Source organism: Phoxinus phoxinus, assembly GCF_949152265.1.
Source record: "Phoxinus phoxinus genome assembly, chromosome: 10".
NCBI classification, from domain to species: Eukaryota; Metazoa; Chordata; class Actinopteri; order Cypriniformes; family Leuciscidae; genus Phoxinus; species Phoxinus phoxinus.
This window is the reverse complement of record NC_136885.1, coordinates 3,213,212-3,238,359: the sequence shown is the minus strand read 5'-3', so window position 1 is coordinate 3,238,359 and position 25,148 is coordinate 3,213,212. Positions and strand designations below refer to the sequence as shown.

Here is a 25,148-nt window from a genome sequence, read left to right as displayed (position 1 = left end):
TCGTATCGTGTTGAATAAAGGAGGAATGGGCGGGAATAAAGATCTGAGCAACTTTGACATGGGCCAAATTGTTATGGCAAGGCCACTGAGTTAGTGTATCTCTGAAACAAAAAAAAGGCTTAGAGCCGCAGACCAATCTTGAGTGCCTATGATGACCCCTGTCCACTATCAAACGTGCCTGCAATGGCCATGCGACGGTCTGAACATTTTTGAGCATCGGAAGAAGGATGCCTGGTCCGATGAGTCCCATACTCTTTTACATCAGTTGGATGGCCGTGTGCACAATGTACCCGGGAAAGATGGCACCAGGATTACTGTGGGACTACGACAAACCGGTGGAGAGAGAAGCTCTGGACAATGTTCTGCTGGGAAACCCTGGGTCCTGCTATTCATGTGAATATAAATATGAATCGTGACTTCTCCCTAAAGACTGTTGCAGACCAGGTATACCCCTTCATGACACTGGTGTTCCCTGGTGGAAGTAGCCTCTCTCGGCAGGATAATGAACCCGGTCACACTGCACACATTGAGCAGGAATGGTTTGAGGAACATGATGAAGAGTTCAGGGAGTTTCCACGGGCTACAAATTCCCCAGATCTCAATCCAATTGGGCATCTGTGAGATGTGCTGGACTAGCAAGTTCGATCCTTGGATGACTTCACCTCGCAACTTACAGGGCTTGAAGGATCTGCTGCTAATGTCTTGGTGCCAGAGACCATAGGACACTTTCAGGGCTCTTTTTTAGTCCAGACCTCGGCGGGTCGGCACTGGTCAGCACGCAACAGTAAACTGTCCCCCTAAAACAAACAGAGGTACTATGTGGTCATAAAAACCCAAGGGTGTTCTTTTCAAAAAAGAGTAAGGGTGTAACCCTAGCATCCAGGCCACATTTTATCCTAATCATCCCCATATATATATATATATATATATATATATATATATATATATATATATATATATATATATATATATATATATATATATATATATATATAATCTATAGGCTCCTCTCTACCAATAAGCTGGTGTATATGGCCTCCGTCGCATCATCCAGGTGGTGCTGCACATTGGTGGTGGTTGAGGAGATTCCCCCCGCTTTGACAAATTATTATTATTATCAGGCAGGTGGTCATAATGTTTTGGCTCATCTGTATATATGCTTATACAGAAACTCAATATTAAAATTCAATATTCACTGGAGATAAAAGTGTGACAACTAGCCCCAGGTTCTCCTTTAAATACATTATAAGAAAATGTAAAGCTACATTTTGTTTGTTGACATGAGATCTCATATAAAGGATATTTATTATTTAATTTTAATATAATACTGTACATAATTTTATATGAACAATTATATGACATTTTATGACAGAAATGAAGGTATTGTAGGTGTCAGTGTGCTTTAAATTAAACCAAGGATTATGGGTTGAATTGATACAGAATGAAACTGAAAGAAAAACTTTGTAGAAGCTGTCCAATTATCTAGATCAAAAAGTTTGTGTTGCCAAAAATAAATAAATAATAATACATAAAAAAAAAAAAAACTATAACAATTGTTACCATCTGTTTTAAGCCCCCAGTCTGTAATACCCCCTAAGGTTTTGTAGCAAATGCAAGGTTTGTATACTCTCTCTCTCTCTCTTTCTACATGAGCAGTAAGAGAAAGGAATCAGTTACATGGAGTAAGTATGAAACTGAAGAAGTTTAATAAAAGCATGGAACTGTTAAATGATTCCTTCATAATTTGAGCAATGACAACAGACACCAGTCTAAACGTTTCTGGATTTTTATTTGCAACAATATGATCATATTATATTTTCACCAGGTCCAGAATATTAGATTAGGGAGAAGGTCAAGCTTCGGCTATCTCAGCACCTGATTGTGCTATTTCTGAAGGAAGTTTTGGGATGTTGAAACACCATCATTTATATCTGTCATAATTGTTATGTGTGCTAGGTTATTATTCATTCGTATTCATAGTTTTTTTTTTTTTTTTTTTTTTGGCTGACCCTTATTCAATACCCCTGTTTAATGCTTAAAAAGGGAGGAGAAAGAACCTTAATATAACAAAACCCATCGCTACTAGAAAATCTCTGATTATATCCTATCAAGACCTTAACTCATAATTATAGCCTTGCAGCTCAATCCACATTTAATAACAGTGTTTATCCCTGTTGATAACTCATTTGCTTGTCCAAAATAAGACCACAGAGGCTGTTGTCAGTACCAAAAAATCCCAAAACAATTCTGCAACATACATAAATGCTGCCCTCGGGACATCTGGGGGAATGCAGTCTCGAATGCAACACACATTTATTTTAAGATGTGTCATTCGTGCTATTATCTGGCAAATGACATTGGGTAGAGCAGAATTTCACCCAGCATGCATCTGCCTGTAACAGCAATAAATTAAGGCTACATGTCTATGATAAATCTCTGAAAGTATCGTATGGAGGGAAACCAAACTGGAATGGGTCAGTGTTATTATCCAATTCTTGAGCTGATGGAATGACTTAAGGTACCTGTACAAGGGTTAGTCAAGATTATTACTTATTTTTAGGGCTGTCAATAAATCAAAATTTTGTATCAAATGAATTGCATCATTGGCATAATAAATAATCAGCTGAACTGCAGTTAGCATATAATCAATATTTGCTAAGAAAAACTGTACTGTGTTAAACTAAAACAATTCAAAGACACACAAAAAATCATTGATCGAAAATATGTATTACAAAGAGTGGCTTTAGAAGTCGATGTTTGTTTGTTTTTTGAACATAAGCCTAGTCAGTTGCTATCAAAGTCTACAGCAACTATATTTCACAAATGAGTTCAGTTTGCCCTACTTTTTGTCTATTTACACCGCCTTGATGGCAGATATACACTAACTCTACCATTGTCTTTTTAAGTCGTGTTCTTTAAATAAAAATAAAAATAGTGGAAAAATGAAAATAGTTTCCACCAATATAGTGGAAATAAAGCAGCTAACATGTATTCAATAGTAGGAATAAAGAGTTTATCGGGTAGGGTTAGCAGTATAACTACAAGTATAAGGTGGCATCCATTTATGATTTTAAAAAATATAATTATATACACAGAATATCTTGTTATTAGGCCTACTGCATACTGTTGTATAATGTACTATTATACACTGAGGTTCAAGTAGCATCTGCCACTATTTGCACTTAGTATGAAGAATTAATTACACTATAGTGCAAATAAAACACACATGTTGAATGTATAGCCATGTTTAATTGATAGCCTACACACACACACACACACACGTCAGATGCAAATCCATGCTATTTTTTCTTGCACCATAAGACATGGTGTGAAGTTAAATACAGCTCAACTCTGAAAAACACATCTCGAGGCTCAATCATGTGGCCTGCTTTTATAAGTGTGGTTTGCAGACTTGCAAAAACGTGTTGCGGTCCCATAGTAGAGACAAACATTTATTTTGCTATTATTATTTTACTATTATTTTATTAAAATTAATTGTACCAAATTTCATTCATAAATTCAAATGGCAGAGCGAGTTGAGACCTAGTACTTGCTTCAATTCAGAATTCTACTTAGTAAAACAGTCAGGCGAGATGAGGCTCAAACTTTGTTTCAAACAGGGGAAGACATCTTGTGTTGTTGATTCAGCCAGGGCTGGGTTTCCCAAAAGCATCGTAAGCCTAAGTTGATCGTAGAGACCATTGGTGGCAATTGTTCTACGATCAACTTAAGCTTACGATGCTTTTGGGAAACCCTGCCCAGGTCAGTTTATTTCAAGGACTGAGACACTGAAAGGCATAGAGCTATTTGGCATTTCTGTGAGAGGAAAGGAGAATCTGGAGCATGTGCGTATCATTACTTGAAAAGCAGCACATCTGCTGGCCCGAGATGAGGTAAAGAACACTAGAAAAGAAAGTGAAATTTGGAGAAAGACAAAAAAGAGACTCTCCTTCACACACAGCATCTGGATGACCTTACCAGGATGGTGGTGATGACCAGCGAGCGGTTGGAAAGCGAGTCTGTGATGTTCATGCCGTTCTGCCGTGGGATCTCGGTGATGTTGAGTCCTCCAGATGCACTCCACTTCCCCACCTAGAAAACAGGAGATTTATGCAGTCAGAGTGTGTTTCTCGTACCTGTGTGACCCATCCACATCGCAATAGCCCATCTGACTGCATTAGCAGCCTGTGCTGAGCTCTTCCTGAAGCATTAGCTGATTGGCTCTTCTGTTTTTATGCCAATAGGCCAGTGCATGAGTAGCCAGGCCCTTGCATACACTCTGAATACATTAACATAGAGGAAGGGCAATTCCACCAAAGGGGATTGCTTCTCAATTCAATTTTGCAACAGAAAATGTTGAACAAAAGAAAAAGCGGAACTTACAGCATGAATTCATATCTAATAACACTGTGGCATTAGTAAAGGTGTTACACTTTTCCGGTGTTCAAATTATCATATTGCATATTAATGGATCAACTATAAACAAGCCATTGGTTGGTTCATTTCTCAGCTGAAAAATTGGAAAGTCTGAGGAATATTTCTCAGAGAAAAAACAAAATATGTCTTGTTTTCCAATAAAAATGACTAAACATCCTTAAATTTACTTGACAACCAAACTTCCATAGGATAATGTCTAGTGAATTTCAGTGAATAGGTCAGCGCACATCCTTGTGTTCGGTTAGGAATCGCATGCAACACAACATGTGATGTCAATCTGTCTAGAAGATAATAACCGAATGCAAGTACGCCCACACACAAGTGCTCGTGGCTTTGTTTGCATACTTGCGGAAAGTATGCAACTGGACTTTAAAAATGAATCATATTTATCATTATATTTACATTCTCTGAAATCATTACAATGTGGCGTTGTTGTAGTCAAATTATATAATATAATCAGTGGTGTAGTCTACGTGATACGCAGGTATACGCTGTATACCCACTAGGAAATGGCAAGTATTTCCGTATACCCACTAAAAAAAGCGTGAGGATACGTAACAACTTCGTTTTGTGACAGAACTTTCACACTTTCATTCATAAATTCACCGCGTCTGTGTTTGCATTGGACACAGATCAAATCGCGTGAATATTAAAAACTCAAAGATACTGCAGTTGTTCAACGCGTCTCTGGGAATGAGCGCTCAATGTGTGCTCTACTACACACACACACACACACTGAAGCAAACGCGTGCTTGTGTCAGCGCTTCACTGTAGCTATGTATGAGGACATGATGTAGGCTACACATGACACATGAACTTCATCACAGAGCTGCTATGAGAGTCACTTCATGAGAATTTCACCATTTCATTTGATAAAACTATCGTCATTCATTCGTATCATACACACACAGAAACTGTAATGTCTTTACGACAACCTGTCAAAATAAAAGTTCGGTATAAACTCAAAGAAATTATGAAAGAAATTGCACAGTAAAATGTACTTTAAAATAATAATAATGATGAAATCTATTAAAACTTATTTTAAAAATGAATATCACACAAGTTTTCATACATGTTTTAATTTAAACAGTAAACTTGCCAAAACAATAACACAATTTTCTTTCAAAAGCACCATTTCTAAAAGTACATTTGTATTTGTGCCTATAATGTTTTATTTGTATTTTTTTTATTGTCAGCTGATAAAATATGTGCTTCAGGGACCATATTCATATAACATCTAAGGCTAAATGTAGAAAATCAGTCCAGTCTCCTCAGCTGTAAATGTCATTGGCTGTTAAAGTCTTGTGTTGCTTATAATAAATTGACATGTTGATAACACTCATAATGCGCTCAATTACATGTCGTTGCATACTGTATGCATTAGTGAGTGTGGTGGTGCTTATGGGGTGATGAGACGGGTTAGTATGGGTTAGGCCGGGGGGGGTGGGGGGGGGTGGGGGGGGGGGGGTCACAGTATACTCACTACAAAAAAATAGACTACACCACTGAATATAATATATAAATTATATAATATATATAAAGAGATATGACTCAATATTAGTTTGCAGGCTGTTTGTTTAACTCTACATTGGGACCAATCCAGCTGATTATCAATCAATGAATCTATTTTAGCCGGAAGGCTCTATCTGCCTCCAGGGATATTAGAGACAAAACAATGCTTGCCATTAATTAAGGAACACACACACACACACACACACACACACACACACACACACACACACACACACACACACACACACACACACACACACACACACACACACACACACACACACACACACACACACACACACACACACACACACTCTAAAAAATGCTGGGTTGTTTCAACCCAATTTTGGGTCAAGTATAGACAAACCCAAACGTTGGGTTAAAAATGTAATTAAAAAATGTAACCCAACGACTGGGTCCATATTTGACCCAAAATTGGGTTGAAACAACCCAGCAATTTTTAAAGTGCACACACACACACACACACACACACACTAACCCGACCCCTAAACCTGTCAATAACACAAAACTTTCTGCATTTTTACATAAAAATAAATAAAAACGAATTACTTTATTTGTATACCAGATTTACAAATGAGGACATTCCTAATGGGGGATATTATGGTCAGTTCTGGGTACAAATGTGTCCCTAAAATATAGTTAAGTAGACACACACACACACACACACACAGTAAGATGCAGGCAGTAGAGCAGTTGAAATAGTTGTCCTGTGAATAATCCCACTAATATCAGCACATGGCGATTCTGAGCAAATGAAGTGAGTTTTGCACACACAATCCCCTGCAGTGAGAGTCCTGCATGCGGACGGTTATGAGGAGGTTTACAGTAATAATCTGAACACTCCTCTCTATCTCTGTCCTGATCCAACACAACACAACTGCTCTCATATTCATAAAGCCCACGAGCGGCCGATCTCAGAGATACGCAGGTGTAATAATCCCCGATAACACACTCACCTGCGCAAAACCCAGCGTACACACACGACTGACTCTGAGAGATGCGCATGATATGCTACGCCACTTCATAAGGTGATGTTTCATTATTGCAAATTGACTGCAATTAACTCAATTCATTAAACGTGGTTATCAGGGGAAGGAGAAATATTCACGCTGCCGAGACTTTCTTGGCCTCCTCAAAATTAATACAGATTTTATATTTTTTTATCTGCTTATTTTAATTTAAAATAAAAGTTAATATACATGTTGTTGTTTTTTTAGAACAGCTCTAAGAGTTCAATGTGTGTCTGTTACTGGGAATTGCACTGCTTCCCCACAGAATTATGGATTTTAATATTCTGTGTGCATGTGCTGCTGAATTACAGCGGGAATATTTATATAATGATACAGATTTTGTGGAGGTGTTTGGTGCTGTTTACTTCATTTTTGGCTTCTCTGACAGTGTGTGCACAAACACACATTGCCGAATTCATATTTTGTGTCCACAGTCTGCTACTTATAATTTATAACTGAATTTATCAAATTAAATTACCAATAAAAATAAAATATATATATATCACTGCTTGTCTTGCATTACTCTTCTTTTCACAAAAGCTTCTATATTTCTGTAGCTCATTATTACTGCACAAAAGCATGTGTAACTTCAGCTGGTCATTAACAGAGGCTTGTAATTAACAGTACTTTGTACACTAATCCAATTTGCTTTATGATCCACTAACTTATGCTTATGTTTAAACACCTCATTTGCTTCCTTGTTAGGAGGTAAATTAAACGTAAGACACAAATTGCTCTTTATTTGCACAGGAACGGTGGCGTGTGAGACGAGTGCAGGAGGACTCGTGCGCTGAGAGACCACAAGGTTATTTGAAGGGAGCAACAATCCTTTTCAAATGACGCACTTTTCTTTTTTGGCAGCATGAAAGTTTCTGGCATAATCGACTATGCAAATCAAAAGTGACTTATTACACACTGTTTAACAGCCGAGCATTAGCAAAAGAGAACAGCTTTTAATCATTTTATCCCTCCTACTGTGCAAAAACAGCATAAAGACATAGCAAGCACATTATTATGTGTGTGTGTGTGTGTGTGTGTGTGTGTGTGTGTGTGTGTGCGTGCGTGTGTGCGTGCGTGCGTGCGTGCGTGCGTGCGTGCGTGCGTGTGTGTGCGTGCGTGCGTGTGTGTGTGTGTGTGGTGGTTTACCTTTTGAAGGCCGTCCTCTTTAAGACTCACGATGTCCAGATCAAAGTCGGTGCGCAGACCTGTAGTTCTGTTGAAGCACAGCCGGCCCGTCAGGCCATCCCAGTGAGACTTCAACACACACACACACACACACATTTCCACAATTATAAACACCGCCTTTCAGATTTAAATTCCATTTCAATCCCAATTTGAATTGAATTGAAATCAACAAAAGGATGCAGATTTGAACAATTACATTTTAAAAAAGTATATTTCAGTTTCTCAATATGGATGGACATGTTGTGTTAGAGTTTATGGGACATTTCAAGAAATATTAGAAGATAGTAAAAATCAACACTGAAATGCTACCTACAATTTCCATCAAATAAAACACTGATGTTCAGCATTCAGAAACATTTCAATGACAATGACATTTCAATCCCAATTCAATTCCCCGATTTTTTTGTAATGTTACGTTACGTTACGCTGTTATGTCGTGTCATGTAGTTTATGCGAAAAAGAAGAAGAAGAAATTTTGGATTTTCAGTTTATTAATATAAACTACACATTCAAATGTTATGGGACATTTCTAGAAAGATATTTGAAATTCAATACGTATTGCTATTTTTTTAAGTGGGGTAACACTTTACTTAAAGCCTTATGAAGCATTATGAAAGAATACACTCTTTAGTTTGGGTCCAATTCCCACTATTAACTAACTATGAACTAAAAAAAAAAACTCAATAAACTCCTAATTTCTGCTTATTAATAGTTAGTAAGGTAGTTGTTAAGTTTAGGATTAAGGGATGTAGAATATGGTAATGCTGAATAAAGCATTAATATGTGCTTTATAAGTACTAATAAACAGCCAATATACTAGTAATATGCATTATAATAAGATACTAGATAATAGTGTGAATTGGACCTTAAACTAAAACATTGTAATGCATTAATATTGCATCTTATAATGCACTGTATAGTCTCATGAATAATTGTAACCAGTTCTACTACATTATAAATACTCATATATGTATTAAAATAATGCATTAAAACACATGACAAACTCAGTTCGGCTGTAATACTACAATGCAGTTTAACTGTGGTTACAATTTTATGAAAAGACATCATGCATTATAACATACATTATGAACGACTTTATGATGCGTTATACATAAAGGCTTAAAGTGTTACTGAATGGGATTGATATTTTGTGATATTGTGGCGTGTTAAATGTTTTGACGACACTGAATTTGCTTTAGAGAGATATGTCTAAACCAACTGATGAAAATGTATTCTCCATATTAGGGAGAAAATAGGAAAAATGAATCGAAATGAATGATGCAGCCTAATTTATGTTTTGCTAGACTAATGAAAATCGTCTGTTGTGTGACTGTTGAATTGCAGTTCAGTAAATTCCTCATCATGCCATTTTAATTCATATTCCATTTCAACATCCGGCGGTGTGTGTCCAAATCCATGCAAATTCTCACTCATGAATCGAAAAGAATCCAGTTTTTGTCCAAGTGTGGTGGTACACATACTTGTGAGTGCACACACACACACACACACACACACACACACACACACACACACACACACACACACACACACACAGCTTCTATTTCCTTTTTAATTACATTTTACATCCCAGCGCCTCCGACACATCTTCCCCCAAGACCTCGTCCTAATTAACGACCATCTCACTTTCAACAATCTCTGGAGACGCAGAAAAAATTACATCGCAACTCCTCCTCTCCATTCCTCCCTCGTTCCTAAAGCAGAGAGCTCCACCCCCAAACAACACACACACACACACACACACACCGATCTACAGCCCTCTCCACAACCTCTTCCAAATGAAACACCTCCGCTCTGGTTCATGAGCGAGGACTTTCACTGCAAGCGTGTGTTCTTCTCCTCATCCCTCGCTTCTCTCTCCTCTCGTCCACAGAGCTGTGTTCAACAACTCTAATCTGCCTATTATGAGTCCCAATCAAAGTCTCTCTTGTGAGCTGAAATAAGAGCTGATTATGACGAGCATGTGTGTGTGTGTGTGTGTGTGTGTGTGTGAAGCACACAGTGATGAGAAAGTGGGACACAGAGTTTAGGAGAACAGAACCAACTCAAACTCGCTGTAATCAGCGTCTCGATGAGGCGATTCAAATGTGCGGTGAATGGAGATTGTTTATCAGGTGAGATCCAGTTAAAGCCTCTGAAGAATGATGCGGTGTTTATCAGTACAGAGATCATTAGTGAACGTGTTCGGACGCAATTAATGTATAGGAATATCTCTGGTAAATATACATCAGAATGAGCATCATGCATTTATTTATTTTGCAGAAAGATTGCACAGGTGTACTTCCCAGTAACACTTTACCATAATTATACAGTAATAAAGTACTTACAAATAATTTGCAAACTATTAGTTTATAGTTAATTCATAGTTTATATATTAGTTTATATTAGTATATATAGCAATAGGCTATATGCAAATAGTATGTATATACAGTATATGAGTATATGTATATACTCATATATAGTATGAAGAGCTAGATAATGCTTTAATTGTTAACAACTTATTAAACATAAATTATGTACACTATTTTATTAAACCATCAGTAAAGGAGTTGTTAATGGTTATTGGGAGTAAATAATTAAACATTAATGATACATGACACACACACACACACACACACACAATTGTTTGTGTCAATTCAAATGTAAGTAATTGTATGTGTTGTAGAAAAGAAACATGCAAAAATTATCATGCGATTACAGTAACATCCATCGGTTAGAGTTACGACTAGAATACAAAGCTTAAAAAAATATTACATTAACTCTTTACATATGAGCTAATAAAACAAAAAAATAATTCAAATTACAGTGACAATGAATGAAGAACTCTCTATTTGCACATAGGCTATTAATATACTTACAATGTAGAGACTACAATATATTGACTATAAAAAAACAAATTCTAATTATTTGTGAGTACTTTATTGCTGTAACGTCGAGGCAGAGATGAAGCGGAGAGATGTATGAGAAATACAAACACAGATGGTCCAATCCGAGCACAAGAGTATAATCCACACACATGAGTCAGGAACATAATCCACAAGCGCAGAAGAACAGCATCGTGGGAACTCATAACTAGCGGACACAGTCACAGCGAAACAATCCAAACCACGACTGAGTCCAAATCACAGGCAAATCCAGCAAACCAGGCCGACGATCGAAACCACACCACGAGAAAGCAGAGAGAGAGTGCTCAGAGTTACAGTGACACAAACAAGACTTCGCAAAGAATGACTGAAAACACAGGGCCTATAAATGCAGAGGTAACAAGGTAATGATGGAAGTAATGACATATAATGAGTCCAGGCAATGGATTATGGGAAATGCAGTTTGTGATGAGATAGCAGTGGACGAGGGAGGAGAAACAGAGATCATGTCGAACGTCTCCATCAATGAGCCGACACTTTATTCGGTAACGTTAGGCAGTTTTGATTTATATGCTGTTGAATGTTGATGAACTTGTTAGCTTACATGTGCATTTTATGAAACCTTACCAGGAATATGTAATAAATGTTTTATAAGCCCAGTAAAGATGTCCTTTAGAGTGTTTTATCCTAACAACAGCCCTTCTACAATCACAGTAAACCATGGCTTCACTGCACTTGCTGCTTTAATCATTGCTTGTATATGGTGGCCATCGCTTTCTTGGGCCACCATATACAACGGATGCATAAAAAAATAAAAAAAACACTTAAAGTGAGCTCAAACAGGCTTCAGTGACATGCAGAGAAACTAATACCATGTTATTTAAACAATATCTTCTATATCGTGTCTCTGGAGAGCAGAAGTGTTTGTGACAGCAGTGCCATGAGCGATTGTCATTACCTCTTTAATGAAACTCATGAAGCGTCCTCCGAACCTCCAGGGTTTGTGCCGATGACACTGCAGTGAGTTGACAGTCATCTGTGGCGCGTGCTGGTAGGAGACCGACACGATGTGGACCGCGTCGTACGTCAGAGCAGCATCTGTCTGGAATAAAGAGGGGGGCGATATGTCAGCAGAAAGAATCTGACAAGCGGGAGGAGTGCGAGACCTGACCAGTTGACAACCTTGTCAAACAGCAAACTGGGCCACTGCTCAGGACCATTAGCACACTTGAATCCAAATGTAAGAAGACCTGTGATTCACGTCTGATGCTAGGAGACTGTGAATGAGGAACATGTTGTTGGTTTTGCTCGTGGGTGACGTGGTTACAGAAATAGGCAACATTTTTATGTTGTTATCATGTGCCCAAATTTCCATGGTTTATACTTTTTGTTTTGATAGTGCATAAAGGTGTGTATGGAAGTTTGTTTCCACCATAGAATAAAAAAACAAAAAAGGTAATTGTGACTATTTATATCACAATTGTGACTTTTTTTTCTCAGAATTGCGTGATATAAAGTCCCAATTGCGAGTTATAAAGTCAGAATTGTGTGATATATAAAGTCGCAATTGTGTGTTGTAAAGTCAGAATTGCGTGATATAAAGTTGTTACTTTATATCATGCAATTCTGTCAAAATATAAAAGTAGCCAAACTCTCTTTTATTATGCAATTAATTAGTCTCAATTCAGTCGCACATTAGGATTATTTTTTACTCAAATTTAAATGTTTACCCTTCACACAGATGCTACAGTTGTTGATAAGTCAATTTAACTCTAGAGAGAGCTTTACTATCCAATAATCATTTTCATTATACAAATAATGTAATAAAATATTAATAACTCACTTATTTGTGAAATACAATAGTGATAAACTGGTCATTATTAGCGTCTGTGTAATTTGGTGGCACATGCATCACTGCTATCATGAGTTTTTCTGGAGACCTGACGTTGATGGACGGAGAAAAGGGAATATATCGGCAGAGTCCATCAGGGAAGAACAGCAAGAGAATCTGGTACTCGGACCATTTTAGCTTCGGTAACCACTGTGACTCTCTTTCATACTTCTGAGCCAAATCCCACAACAGGTTCCCATTGAGATGCACTCAATCTACAGCAAGCAGGCTACAGCTAAGCATGAGGTTTGTCAAACACAGCTTCCTTAAGTCTGTTCTCCTTCCATTTTCATTACACTGTTTTCTAGTCTGCTGTAAGCTCAAGACACCGTCAAAGCATTTCTCTACACCTCTCTAAACTGAACGAAAAGGCTAAACACGCTCTACCTTGATTCCCAACAGAGGAAGGCAGACGGAGAAATGAGAAGACCTTTACTCAGAACCATACTTTAGGACATGGATGGGCAATTCCAGTATTTTAGGGCTACTGTCCTCCCTAATAAAAAAATTATTTAAAAAATCCTGAAAAATCAAACCAAAGTCTTCAGGATTACTTGAATATTACAGGCAGGCGTGTTTGATTAGAGATGGAGATGAATTATGCAGGACAGTTGTCTAAGTTGGCAAACTATCTGCAAAGAACATCTTCTAAAAAAGTTCACAGTGTATTCCCCTACATGGCTGTTTTATTTCCTACTTTGAAAGATGGATAAGATTTATCTTCACCAACTCCAGGAGAAATGCTGGGCGCAGAATAAAACTTTGTACCTCACCAATCTGACCAAGGTTTTTGATCCCCCAAGCTCAGCTCATCAAACAACTTGAACATCTACTGTGCCTTAAGGCGAAAATACATCTGCTCTCCAACCCTTTTCAAGCTGTTTTTTTTTCATACTCTTTAACATTCCCTCTACATTGGGGATGAGCAACTTTGGTCCTAGAGGGCTACTGTCCTGCAGAGTTTCACTCCAACCCTGATCTAACACACCTGAACAGGCTAGTCAAGAACTTCAGAATTACTGTAAAGCTATACAGACAGGTGAGTTTGTGTCAGGGTTGGAGCTAAACTCCTCGGGACAGTGACTGAAGTTGTCCATCCCTGCTCTACATGTACCACAGGTGTCCAATTCTGCTCTTGGAAGGTTATTGTCCTGCAGTGTTTATCTCCAACCCCAATTAAAACACGCCTGAACCAGGTAATGAAGGCCTTAAGGCCAGTCCACACCAAGGACGATGACGATAAAGATATAGTTAAAAAAATTGTTTTCAATATTAGCAGAGTTCAAACCACAGCTAAACCGATAATAATATAGAAAAACAATGGTAAAATCGATATCAATTTTCTATATTATCTATATTATCTATATATTATCTTCAATATCTTTTTTCCCCCAGCTGTTGAACAATAAAATACTGACAGCTAATCAAAATCTATTCTAATTTAAAATGGCAGACGGCATTGCGGAGAAGCTAATCGTGGAGGTCCAGAAAAAAATCCACCACTGTTTAAAAGGTCAAGCCTCCTTTTCAAGAAAATGGATATGGAAAACAATCATTCATACCCTCTGAATAAATGGTGAGAAGTATTACCAGGTATCCGGAAGCAAGACAACATTGTCTTGCTTCCTTTCAAGTTGCGGTGAAAAAGACTAACGTTACGTGTTGTTTTTATTCCACTATGTTGACTACGTCAGCTAAATTCACTGTTAGATCATTAGCTCGATTACACTAGCTTCACTCAAAACACATCTGCTGGTTAACTTAACATCCTGTTAACCTTCACCAGAGCGAGGACGCTCTGAAGCGTTTTTTTTTTTAAATAGTTCAAAGTTACTATCAGATTTAATGTTATTACCTTGACAAACTATACATCATTAAAAATATATAAGTCTCACGTTTCAGTATTTGACCACTATTGTATTCTGAGAAACTTATAGTGACAGTTATGTCTTAATTTGTGTCAGGATTTATGTAATGAAAAAATGAGTCGATACCTTTAATATGAATTATGAGCGTCAGCTGCTCCATTCAGAAAAAAACTCCGGTGCTGTTGTCTTGAGAACGCGTGACAAAACAACGTTCCTCAGGGCTTTTGGCTCAAAAATGTGCAGATTTGGAGAAATATTGATATATTATCATAGGTTTACATCATATTTCTATAGACAGGAATAATATTTATTGAATTTATATCCAAATGCGTCGATGTATACATAAAGAGCGCTGGATACTCTGATGTACTGTGTTTTCAATCCATACAGCAGAATGAGGGCGCCATTTGCACAGTTTTTTCCAAATATGAAAGCTCACGAAGAAGAAATAACCTGTGACCTTCCAGGACGTCACTGACATAAACACAGCTAACGTTAGCTTTCAGAGATCGCTATAACATGCAGATAAAGATGTTTTGAAGACAATAAACATGATTGCAATGATATTTGATTTACCTGTGTTCTTCGAGCCATGTCAGGTATTTTTATAATAATAGATTATATGTATAATGTAATGCTAATCGGTATAGACTTTACAATAGTGCAGAATAATATCAAATCATATATTTTCTGTCTGATTTTCTTTTCTGAAGCCAAATAAGCTCATAGAAGATTATTTAAAACACTCGACTTGCACTATAAAGTAAGTTTGGAGCACAAAAAGGGTTTTAATCTCATAAATTGTCGTGTATTGATGGTGTGCTAAGCTAACATGCTAGCTAGCTCTCTAGTTGCACCTGCCATCTAGCTGTTATTTTTTATGATTTTTTTTCTAAATCGGAATGCTTACTGAAATATTTCTTTATTTAAGAAAGGCATTTGATACAGTTTCAAATGTGAAGTGAAGATTATGAAAGAAATTAGGGGGTGAAACACCGTGATTAGCCAGTCGTTAGCGATTATAATGGAGACAAAGGAAAATAATATTTATGGCCATAAGCCGGCTGGAAAGGTGTAAATGTGTGCAGGAGAGAGTGACACTGAATGGGGCTCGTTTGCACCACAAAACAATAGAGACAATAGACTGAATAGATGCTAATAGATGACAATAAACACAAGTTTGCATTTTAGAGTCAATTCAAAATAAAGTCATTTGAGATGATCTTGAAAAACATTTAACAAAATACAGAGTTTTAGACTTATCACCTTCAAATTTTAAATATAACATGGTCAGACATGTGTCTTTAGCTGGAGTGCATTTCTAGAGTGCTGACGGGCCAACTTCAATTTAATTTTCATGAAGATGTTTCATAAAAATAAATTTCTAATAACTTACACAACTTTGAAGCTATTCATAATTTTTTTTTCATTATGACAATAATTCATTCTACATTTCCAATAAAGTGGCAGGTGTCAGCTTTCAAATGAGACCATACTTGAGCTTTTAGGACCAAGGGTCAATTAATTGAATCTTTTTTAGGTTGGGTATGCTATTTCTGGGGATTTTTCAAAAGTGGCGCTGAAGGCTAACAGGTTAAAGCCGTGTAAATTCAAAAAGAACAGCAAAAACATGTTCAATAACGTTGACGCAAATATAGTTATCGCTATAGTTATCTTTATAATGATTGTTCTTGGTGTGAATGGCCCTTTAAGGATTGCTAGACTTTCCAGACAGGTGTGTTGGGGCAAGTTGGAGGTAAACTCTGCATGAAGATTGGACACCCCTGACACATACCTTCTGGAAATCGATATGCACAAGAATAACACAATAATGTTTGTCTACTGCCTCCGATGACCCATGCAAGAACCAAAATACTCAATATATTCAACAATATAATATTTTCAACTCTGCTCGTGTTACCAGCCATAAAGCAACTCATTTTTCCAGCAAAGACTTCGGACAATGAATGACAAGCAAGTAAATAAATGGTATACCATCCACTTGCTCGGTCTCTAACACATCCTATTGTATTCTCTCCTGGAGGGATGAGGGCTTGAAGTGTGTCCATTGTTCAGGCAATGTGAGCTGCTCTAGATCGAGCATGTCTGCAGGAAGGGTGGGCATTCATTCAGATGTCCTTTATATCGACCTCGCCATTGGCTTCGTGTAACTAGGCAAAAAGTTGTTGTGATATGACAGCTGTGGGTATTAAGAGAGTGTTGGGAACATGAGACCAGATGGAAAAGTATTTTCAGTCGATAGCTGGACTGGCTAAACCGTGGACAAATTTAGTGGTTTCAATGGACTGTATTTAAACATTCAACACACAGATGGATGTGGGCAGGATATATATCCCTCACACCAGTCTTTTTAGCGGTTCCAGACGCATATTCCAGGGTTTTCAACCTTGCATAAAAAAATTAAAGCAGTCCGTCTTGATAGACAGTATATACAGTGTTTCCCATACATTGATTTATCCATGGCGACCCGCCACAAATAGATTTCAGTGCTTCCCATTCATTAACTAGATTGTGAATGTAGAATTTAAACTTCTCATAATAACATAAAGCTCTTTAATGTCGTGTTTTGCACCATTGCTGTCAAACAAACTAAAATCAAAAGTTCGATAGGACTTTGTGTCCTTATCAAATTGTAAAAGTGTATGCACTGTGCAAAGTGATCAGCTCCGCGTCTCAGTTCACAGTGAATGAATGCAGTGAACTCCATCCGTGCATGTGCATTATTTTCACATTTGCATAGTTGACGATTACAGCATTTCACTAGATTTGTAATGAGACATGTTTATAAACTTGTTTTCCGCCAAAATAAAAGCTTGACTGCAATTTCTGTCAAAATTAAAGCTCACAGGTTTATCTCCTACATGTACAGAAATGAGGACAAAACCAATTGTGAAAGTTAAATTTTTTCAGTGCATTTGTTTTACAATAGATGGCTATTGCTGTCATATAAATCTTTTATTATAATTTTTATTAGTAGTAGTATGTAGTGTAATGTAGACTGAGACACTATATCAAAACTAAAAAGAGCTTTGAGTCCCCTTTAAAGTTCAGGTACACTGATTTTTTCTTTGTTCAATTTGCACACTGAATATGGGTTGGAGCTCTTAATTTTGAACTCTCAAAAGTGCAGCAGATTTATAAATTACAGAGGTCCACCCACCAGTTTCACAAAATCCTGTGGGAAACACTGATACATGTACTGTATATATGAAGCACAAATCCATTTTGTGGAAGCAATGAAATGGTGGCACTGAAAGCATTTTTTCCCTATAATAACAGTACTCCTCTACATCAAAATAATCAGAAATTCTACAGCATGGTGTGGGAGTATTTGAACTACTGTGAAATAGATTAATAGATAATCACAGAAGCCATACGGTTGAAACCAGTCTTTATGATATTATGGTATTCAACAATGGCAGCGTATGGGATGATTAAATCTGAACTGCTGCAATCTAAAGGATTCTATTACCTAGCCAAAAAGTAGATACTGTATTCGAGTATCAACATATTGCTTTCGACCATGGAACTTATTATTATTACAGACACCTAATCCATCTGAAACATTTCAGTCTTGGAATACATTAAGGAAGAAAAAGCTCCTATAAAGGTTATTTTTAAGACTATGAATTAACTGAATAACTGTGGCTATGGATTCGATTGGATACAGTGAAAGTGGAACCTATTCCAAGCTTTTGTGTCATTGTTTAATTTGGCATTTAATTTGTGGTTAGCTGGCAGTGACATTCAGGGAGAAAATGGAAGCATACCGTCATGATCCCTTCCAGGAGACCGGAGTCTGGTTTGGGGGGAATCTGCTTCTCAAGGGACCACTTCTCCACAATAGTGGCAACCTGAGGATTTTCCACGTTTAGGATGCGGAAGCCGGTCATATTGACGCCACAGAAGCGGTACGGCTCCAGGTTAATGGCCATGAGATCCTAGAGGAAGAGCAAGAGAGAGAGAAAAGATATCATTTAACCGTCCTGAATCGAGCTTCATTGTTGCTGGGCGAGAGGCTTCTTGTCTCTTTGTCCCTTAATAAAGGCAGGAGATAGAGAGGGGGGGTGAAAAGAAGATAGACAGAGCAAAAATAAAAGAGATTAAGGATAATACCATGCTTTCCAGGCCGCCTGGGTACATCCAGATGAAGCATAGTAGGACGTACACATCTTTGCCAGCGTGTGTGATATCATAGACAGTGAGCCAGGAGTCATCCGCACAATAGCTGATTGAAACAGTTATTTCCTCCGTAATCCTGTCTTCATTGCTCCCATCCAGCGAATTGAACCGTAAACACTTCACACCGCTCTCAATGCCGACCTGACACTGAAATGCATTACTGTGTCTTGGCATTCAAGGATTTTTAACAGTGTGGATTCTTTATAAAGAACCCGAATTTCACATTCTCAAAGCAATGACGTTGGGTGAAATAGTCTGACAATTAAATTGCTGGGGTGGAAAATAGCATTAAGATTAAGTGTAAATTAATCGAGATCTTTTCGTCTGAGGTCAAAGCGATAGCAAGAAGGCACGGCCATCTAACGCAGGCTTCTGTAAAGCTGAGAATGAATGGCAAAATGAGCAAGACCATGTTCATTGAAAGGACGTCCCGTAATGTGCTGAGGCTAATTAATGCTCTAGAACAATACTAACACACACCCACACTGCACGCATGCTAGTGTCTGGAGTGTTATTCTGAGAACAGTCACTCCGTTTCTTGTAGCATCCTACATATTGCCAAACATGTTGGGAAGGTGGGGGCGGAAAGGAGATGTAGTAGAACATAATAGACTATTTCATTAACACCCTGTGGGGCTGGAGATGCTGGAAGAGGAGCAGGAAAAGCACATGCAGGAAAAGCCCAAGAAACACCACTTTCTGAGCTATAACATAAAATATTTCTGCTTAAATGTAAATTGAAGTCTGTTTTAATGGGTTCTATCTTAATGTTTTACTATATCAATGTGGCATTAGTGTATAAGCCATGATTGATGCTCAAATGCTTTAACGTAGCCAAATTCTAATTGGATTATTGTAAAAACTATATATATATACCATTATGTGAATAGCAGCATTGTTTGTTTTATTATGTCTCAGATGATGGAGTCTTAGCAAACACCATTGTTCGGCAACACCAAAACACACTGGGCAACTCCCCGTATACAGTTTGATTGATTGAACTTGAGAAATATTCAATAATATGTCAGGTTATTGTCAGCGCCGATAGCCTCGTGGTTAGCGCCAACATGCAGCGCAACTGTGCCTACAACGACCCGAGTTCGATTCCCATTTTGGCGTCCTTTGCTGATGGGTGACGACTATAGGACAACTATATCACGCGCTGTGCGTAGGGCACCAAGAGCTGAGGGGGCACCAAAAAAATAGCCTAGTAAAAAATCGATAATTATAATGCCGATATTATTTCAGTATACAAATGCAGACATCCCAAGTCTCCCGGAAGTTCCGGGAGTCTCCCGCATATTGATAGCGGCTCACTGATGCCCGTGAATTCGCCTTTGACTAAGCCACGCCCTAGAATGTAGATTGACCAATCACAGCGCAGCCAAGAACGAGCTCCACAGCGATCCGACACTTTTTCACAGCGCTCCATTGACTTTAACACCGGTGTCTCATATGTTTGGTCTCGGCCGGCTATTACCGTCGTAGTTGTATCAAAAATATGGTTAAACGTTGTGCCTGGGGCGTTTGTAACACAGATACGTGTTTCCCAGGGAGGGGGGTGTCCGTTTTTTTTCCCTTCCCAAAACCGAAGTCAAATCCTGACACGAGTCGTTTTTGGATTAAACTGTGTGGACGTCCTCAGTCAGCGAAACCCCTCAACGATCAACAAGCTCACTTTTGTGCTCTAAGATACATTTTGCTTTTAACCTTACTGTGAAATTAAACTAGTAAGGCAGTTTTATGCTATTTTAGGTTATAATTTCGATTCTCTACCCTAATTGTTGATACGCTAGCAGTTGATACGTCTCGATTAGTAGGATATGCTGTGGTTAATTTTTTAACTGTGACCGTTATGCTTTTGCCTCTATTTGGATGCCTTGTTGTTGCTTGCGTTTCACCGTTATGTCTTGAATATAGCCTTCGAGCGCACACTGCAGACACTTTTGCCTACTTCTATCGGACACTTTATTTGCTGCTTTATAAAAGTTTGATCAAATTTCAGCAGGAAGAGCCGTCACAGGATGAGCCATGTTGATACCAAACCAGAGCCCAGATGAAGTTGTAGCAACAGTAACTAAGGGGAGCGGGGCTTAGCCAAAGGTGAATTAGCTAGTTAAAATCTCCCGGAATCTAGAGCGAGCGCGCCCGCGACACAGAGACTGTGCTCCAAACCGCGTAGCGCGTGCACGACAGAGAGGGAGAGAGAGCAAGAGGCCGCGCACGTGCCTCATGAAGCGCATGTAATATCTTTGCCCTATTTTCTTTTTTTGGATATGTAGGTATAGTCAGATAACAATATTTAACAATGTATACATATACTTTTCATTTGATTGGTTCAACCGCCCACCACCCGCCCAAATTTAATTAAAATATATTTTTTCGTCACGTCATCCGCGGCTGTAACCGCCAACCGCGCATCTCTAATGCGCCACACATTACATAATCACGTTGAAAGGTCACATGTGTTCCGGTTTAAAAATGAAGGGTAGGGCGAAAAACTCCCTCTCATTTTCTCCTCCAACTTCAAAATCATCCGATATCGTTGTTTTACCTTTTATTTGTAAATGGCGTTGACTTAGAACATTCGCTTTGTAAACACTGGGTCGGTACTTCCGCCTACGTCACGCGTGACCTTTCAACGTGATTACGTAATGTGTGGCGCATCACAGCAAGTGCAAAGTGAGCATGTGTGGTTAAAAAGTATATAAATGTTTATTTTGTTTATAAAATGGCGGATGGTTTGTCTAGATAGGATCGTGAGAGACTTTGAAGCTGCACTGAAACTGAGACCTTTAACCCGCTGGACCACATTGAAGTAACTATATGGAGAACAATCCTGGAATGCTTTCCTCAAAAACCTTCTTTTCGACTGAAGAAAGAAAGACATGAACATCTTGGATGACATGGGGAGAGTAAATGATCAGGACATTTTAATTCTGAAGTGAACTAATGACACGCTGTAACAGTCAAACAGTGTCTGCAGGGCTTTTATAGATGAATTATGTCTTAAAGACCTTTTAGAGTTGCGGAAACAGGAATTATGATGGACTGTTCAGAGGAACTATTAGCTCAAATACATCACTGTGGTCTTTTCTTGATCTACTAGATCATCTGAATCAGAATTAATAATATCGTCAGGAATGATAAAATAGCAACAATAAGATCAGTATTTCATTCCCACAGGATAGTGTTGTTCGCCTAGAAAGACACGGCATGAACACAGACAAACCCTGGGTTCAAATCCAGACTCAATATCACACCAGGAGGAGTGTCATGATCATAGTGTGATTATTGTGGTTACACAAAAATGTAAAGCGGTAAAGAAAATCCAAGTGCTGTCCCAAAAACCCTCATGTGTGAATTGTTGAGCTACTTTCTTACACCAGGGATTCAGAAAAAATCTTCCATCGCTAGTTCAAAACATGTGTCCAAGCCTCCGTTACTAATGAACATGATGTTAAAAATATGTACAAATTTACATTTTAATGGTGATTTCTGCTACAGCACCAAACATGTTTTACTAACAATTAATGTGCAAATTATTATCAAAAATACAAATACTTATGCATGTATGTACTGTATTTGTTTGTTGAAGTTGCATATAAAATCTACTTGGCTAAAAAATGTTGCACCATTAGATCTGAATGCATAATTTGATTGAGTATTTTCAGCAAAAAAAAAAAAAAAAAAAAAAGGCACATATGGCACTGATTTGGTTTTTGGACATTTGATTTATCTTTTTGGCAGCAGCTCTGGATGCTAAGAGTGAATAAAAAGGCAACCTTGTTGCCAAAATCCATTTTCACTAACTTTGCTTATACTATTGCTCATATATGTTACCTTTAGTACACACATATTAGGCAATGCATATGTATTATGCAGTGCACATTTTACTTCTAATTACACTTTGAATAACTTCTATGACCATTTGCATTTTGTGTGAACAAGATCTGTTAATACTTGCTGCACACAGTTCTACCACTATTTGTATACTTAATGTAAAGAAATGCTACCCAAATATTTGAACAAATTCAAAGCTTTAGAAACGAAAAAAAAATAAAAAATCCTACGATTCCATTATAAAAATTATTATTTAATAAATATACTGTATTTATATAGTTACATATACACATTAATTTGCATCTTGTGATCAATTCATTAGATTTGTGATCAATTATTTGTAATTATTTTAATAATCTAATGAAAAACACACAATTGATTAGTTTGCATAGTGTTAATGTTCATTAAAATTAGTTATATAGAATTGATTTAAAAAATCTAAAACTTAAAATCAAGGTTGAAAATATAAAAATGAAAGCAATTTCAAATTATTAATTAATTTCATAATAGAATATAAAACAAAAAACACTAAATTAACACTCATTCTCATGTTTGAGTATCTAATTTCTAAGGATCAGTGTGTCTTTGTGAAGCAGCTCGCTGTGTTTTAAAAAAACTGTGTCGAAACATGTTCAAGAGAAGTTGTGTTGGCATTTCCAGAAGGATTTCTCTGAATACATTTGTGATTTTTTAATATAAACGTCATGGGCATCGATTGAAACTCCATGAGCATCAGAATCCAGAGGTTGTCAATCACTGTGTTGCCTTTGTAGAGGCTTTTCAAAGACGTTTAGTTGATTTGAGCTGAGGGAAGGGCTAATGTTTACACCGGCGTGGAGGAAACTCCATTAAGGCGGTTTTGTCAAGTGAAATTGATATTGCAGACTGGATCCAAAGCTCATCTGCAATTAAAAGCCATTCATCAAAAAATAAAGTGGGAGCAACACAGGAACACATGACATTCAATTTGCTGTTAGTACCGCGGTACATTACCAGAGTGGTGAAGATGTAGTGATAGTACTCAGTCATCATCCCCATCATCTGGGCCTGGAGGAAGAGGAGGGGTGGGGAGGAAAAGAGAACGAGAAAGAGAAAGGTCACTATGTCATGTCAGGGTAATTTGCTATCATTGTGGCAGCCAACACAAAACAATGTACAACAAATGAGATTGAATCAGAATAGCGGAACTATAAAGAACTGTGTTGATCTATCGACGGCGCTCAGCCTGTGTTTCTATTATACGGCACAGCAGCTTCTTATAGTGCTGAGGGCCTCAACACTGCGAGAAACCATATACAGGACGTATATATGAATATATGGGTGTATACAGGATGTACGTCTGGGGGTATGTATGTGTGTATGTGTACGTAAGTAGGCATGTGTGTATGTATACATTTCCTTCTGTTAATTAATTCATTTTATGTTTATGTTCTCTTCTTGATTTAATTATTGATGTTACTGTAAACAGGTTTTTTTCACTTGGGGAAGGAGAAAGGAAGGGGGAAAAGGAAAGGGAAACATATATTGTGTCAACTCTGACATGTTAATTGTATGATCGCAATATGAATTATGTCACAATAAATAAAAAAGTACGATTATACAAAAAAAAAAAAACACTGGGAGAAACAGTTGCTGCCTTATTTTTTTAAGAATAATCAACTTGAATGTTTAAGTAATTTCAATTTCAATTACATTAAACTGGCTTAAAAAATAAGTTGAAATATAAAAAACTTTCAAAAACTTTCAAAAGTTGAGAATTGCTTAACTTATTTTGATGAGTTGAAGCAATGTAAACACATTTGATAATTTTTTTTTTTTTTACAGTGAAGGTATACTTTCTTCTGTTAAACACAAAAGATGTAGAATATTTATCTTCTGCATACAATAAAAGTGAATGACGACATTCAATGGAAATATCACATGGAGTTTAGAAATGACATGAATATGAGAATTATTATTATTTCCTGTAGGGCCATATTAAATACATTTTATTTCCCCCCCAAATGTTATTAAAAAATGTTTTACCCAAATTCCATATTTTCAGTTTTCCTTTTTCTAGATTCTATTTTAATGGTTTCAAATCAAACTTCTTTTAACTTCTTCAAATCAAAGCGACCTTATATTGCTCTGGTTTGTAGTGAAGCCGTTTGAGTTTCTCAGTGCACCTGATGACAGTTTTATCAAATGAAATGATGAAATGCTCGTGAGCTCTGAAGATGAGCTTCACGTGTTCACCGCCAGACGCTGAAATTTGTCCAAATTTGTCCAAACTATATTATACAATCAATTCCAGTTT

The 25,148-nt window shown here is 37.5% G+C and overlaps 1 protein-coding gene across 1 annotated transcript in view; it reads right to left on the bottom strand.

Moving 5' to 3' along the window:
* The window catches only part of grik3 (glutamate ionotropic receptor kainate type subunit 3), a 149,745-nt gene that overhangs the window by 46,311 nt on the left and 78,286 nt on the right, over positions 1-25,148 (bottom strand). Inside the window, exons 5-9 of the mRNA XM_079625500.1 lie at positions 23,846-23,899; positions 18,598-18,768; positions 12,006-12,149; positions 8,127-8,234; positions 3,979-4,092 (exon numbers count right to left, since the gene is read on the bottom strand). Coding sequence (XP_079481626.1) covers positions 3,979-4,092; positions 8,127-8,234; positions 12,006-12,149; positions 18,598-18,768; positions 23,846-23,899 — 591 coding nt within the window. The remainder of the gene's footprint in view (positions 1-3,978; positions 4,093-8,126; positions 8,235-12,005; positions 12,150-18,597; positions 18,769-23,845; positions 23,900-25,148) is intronic.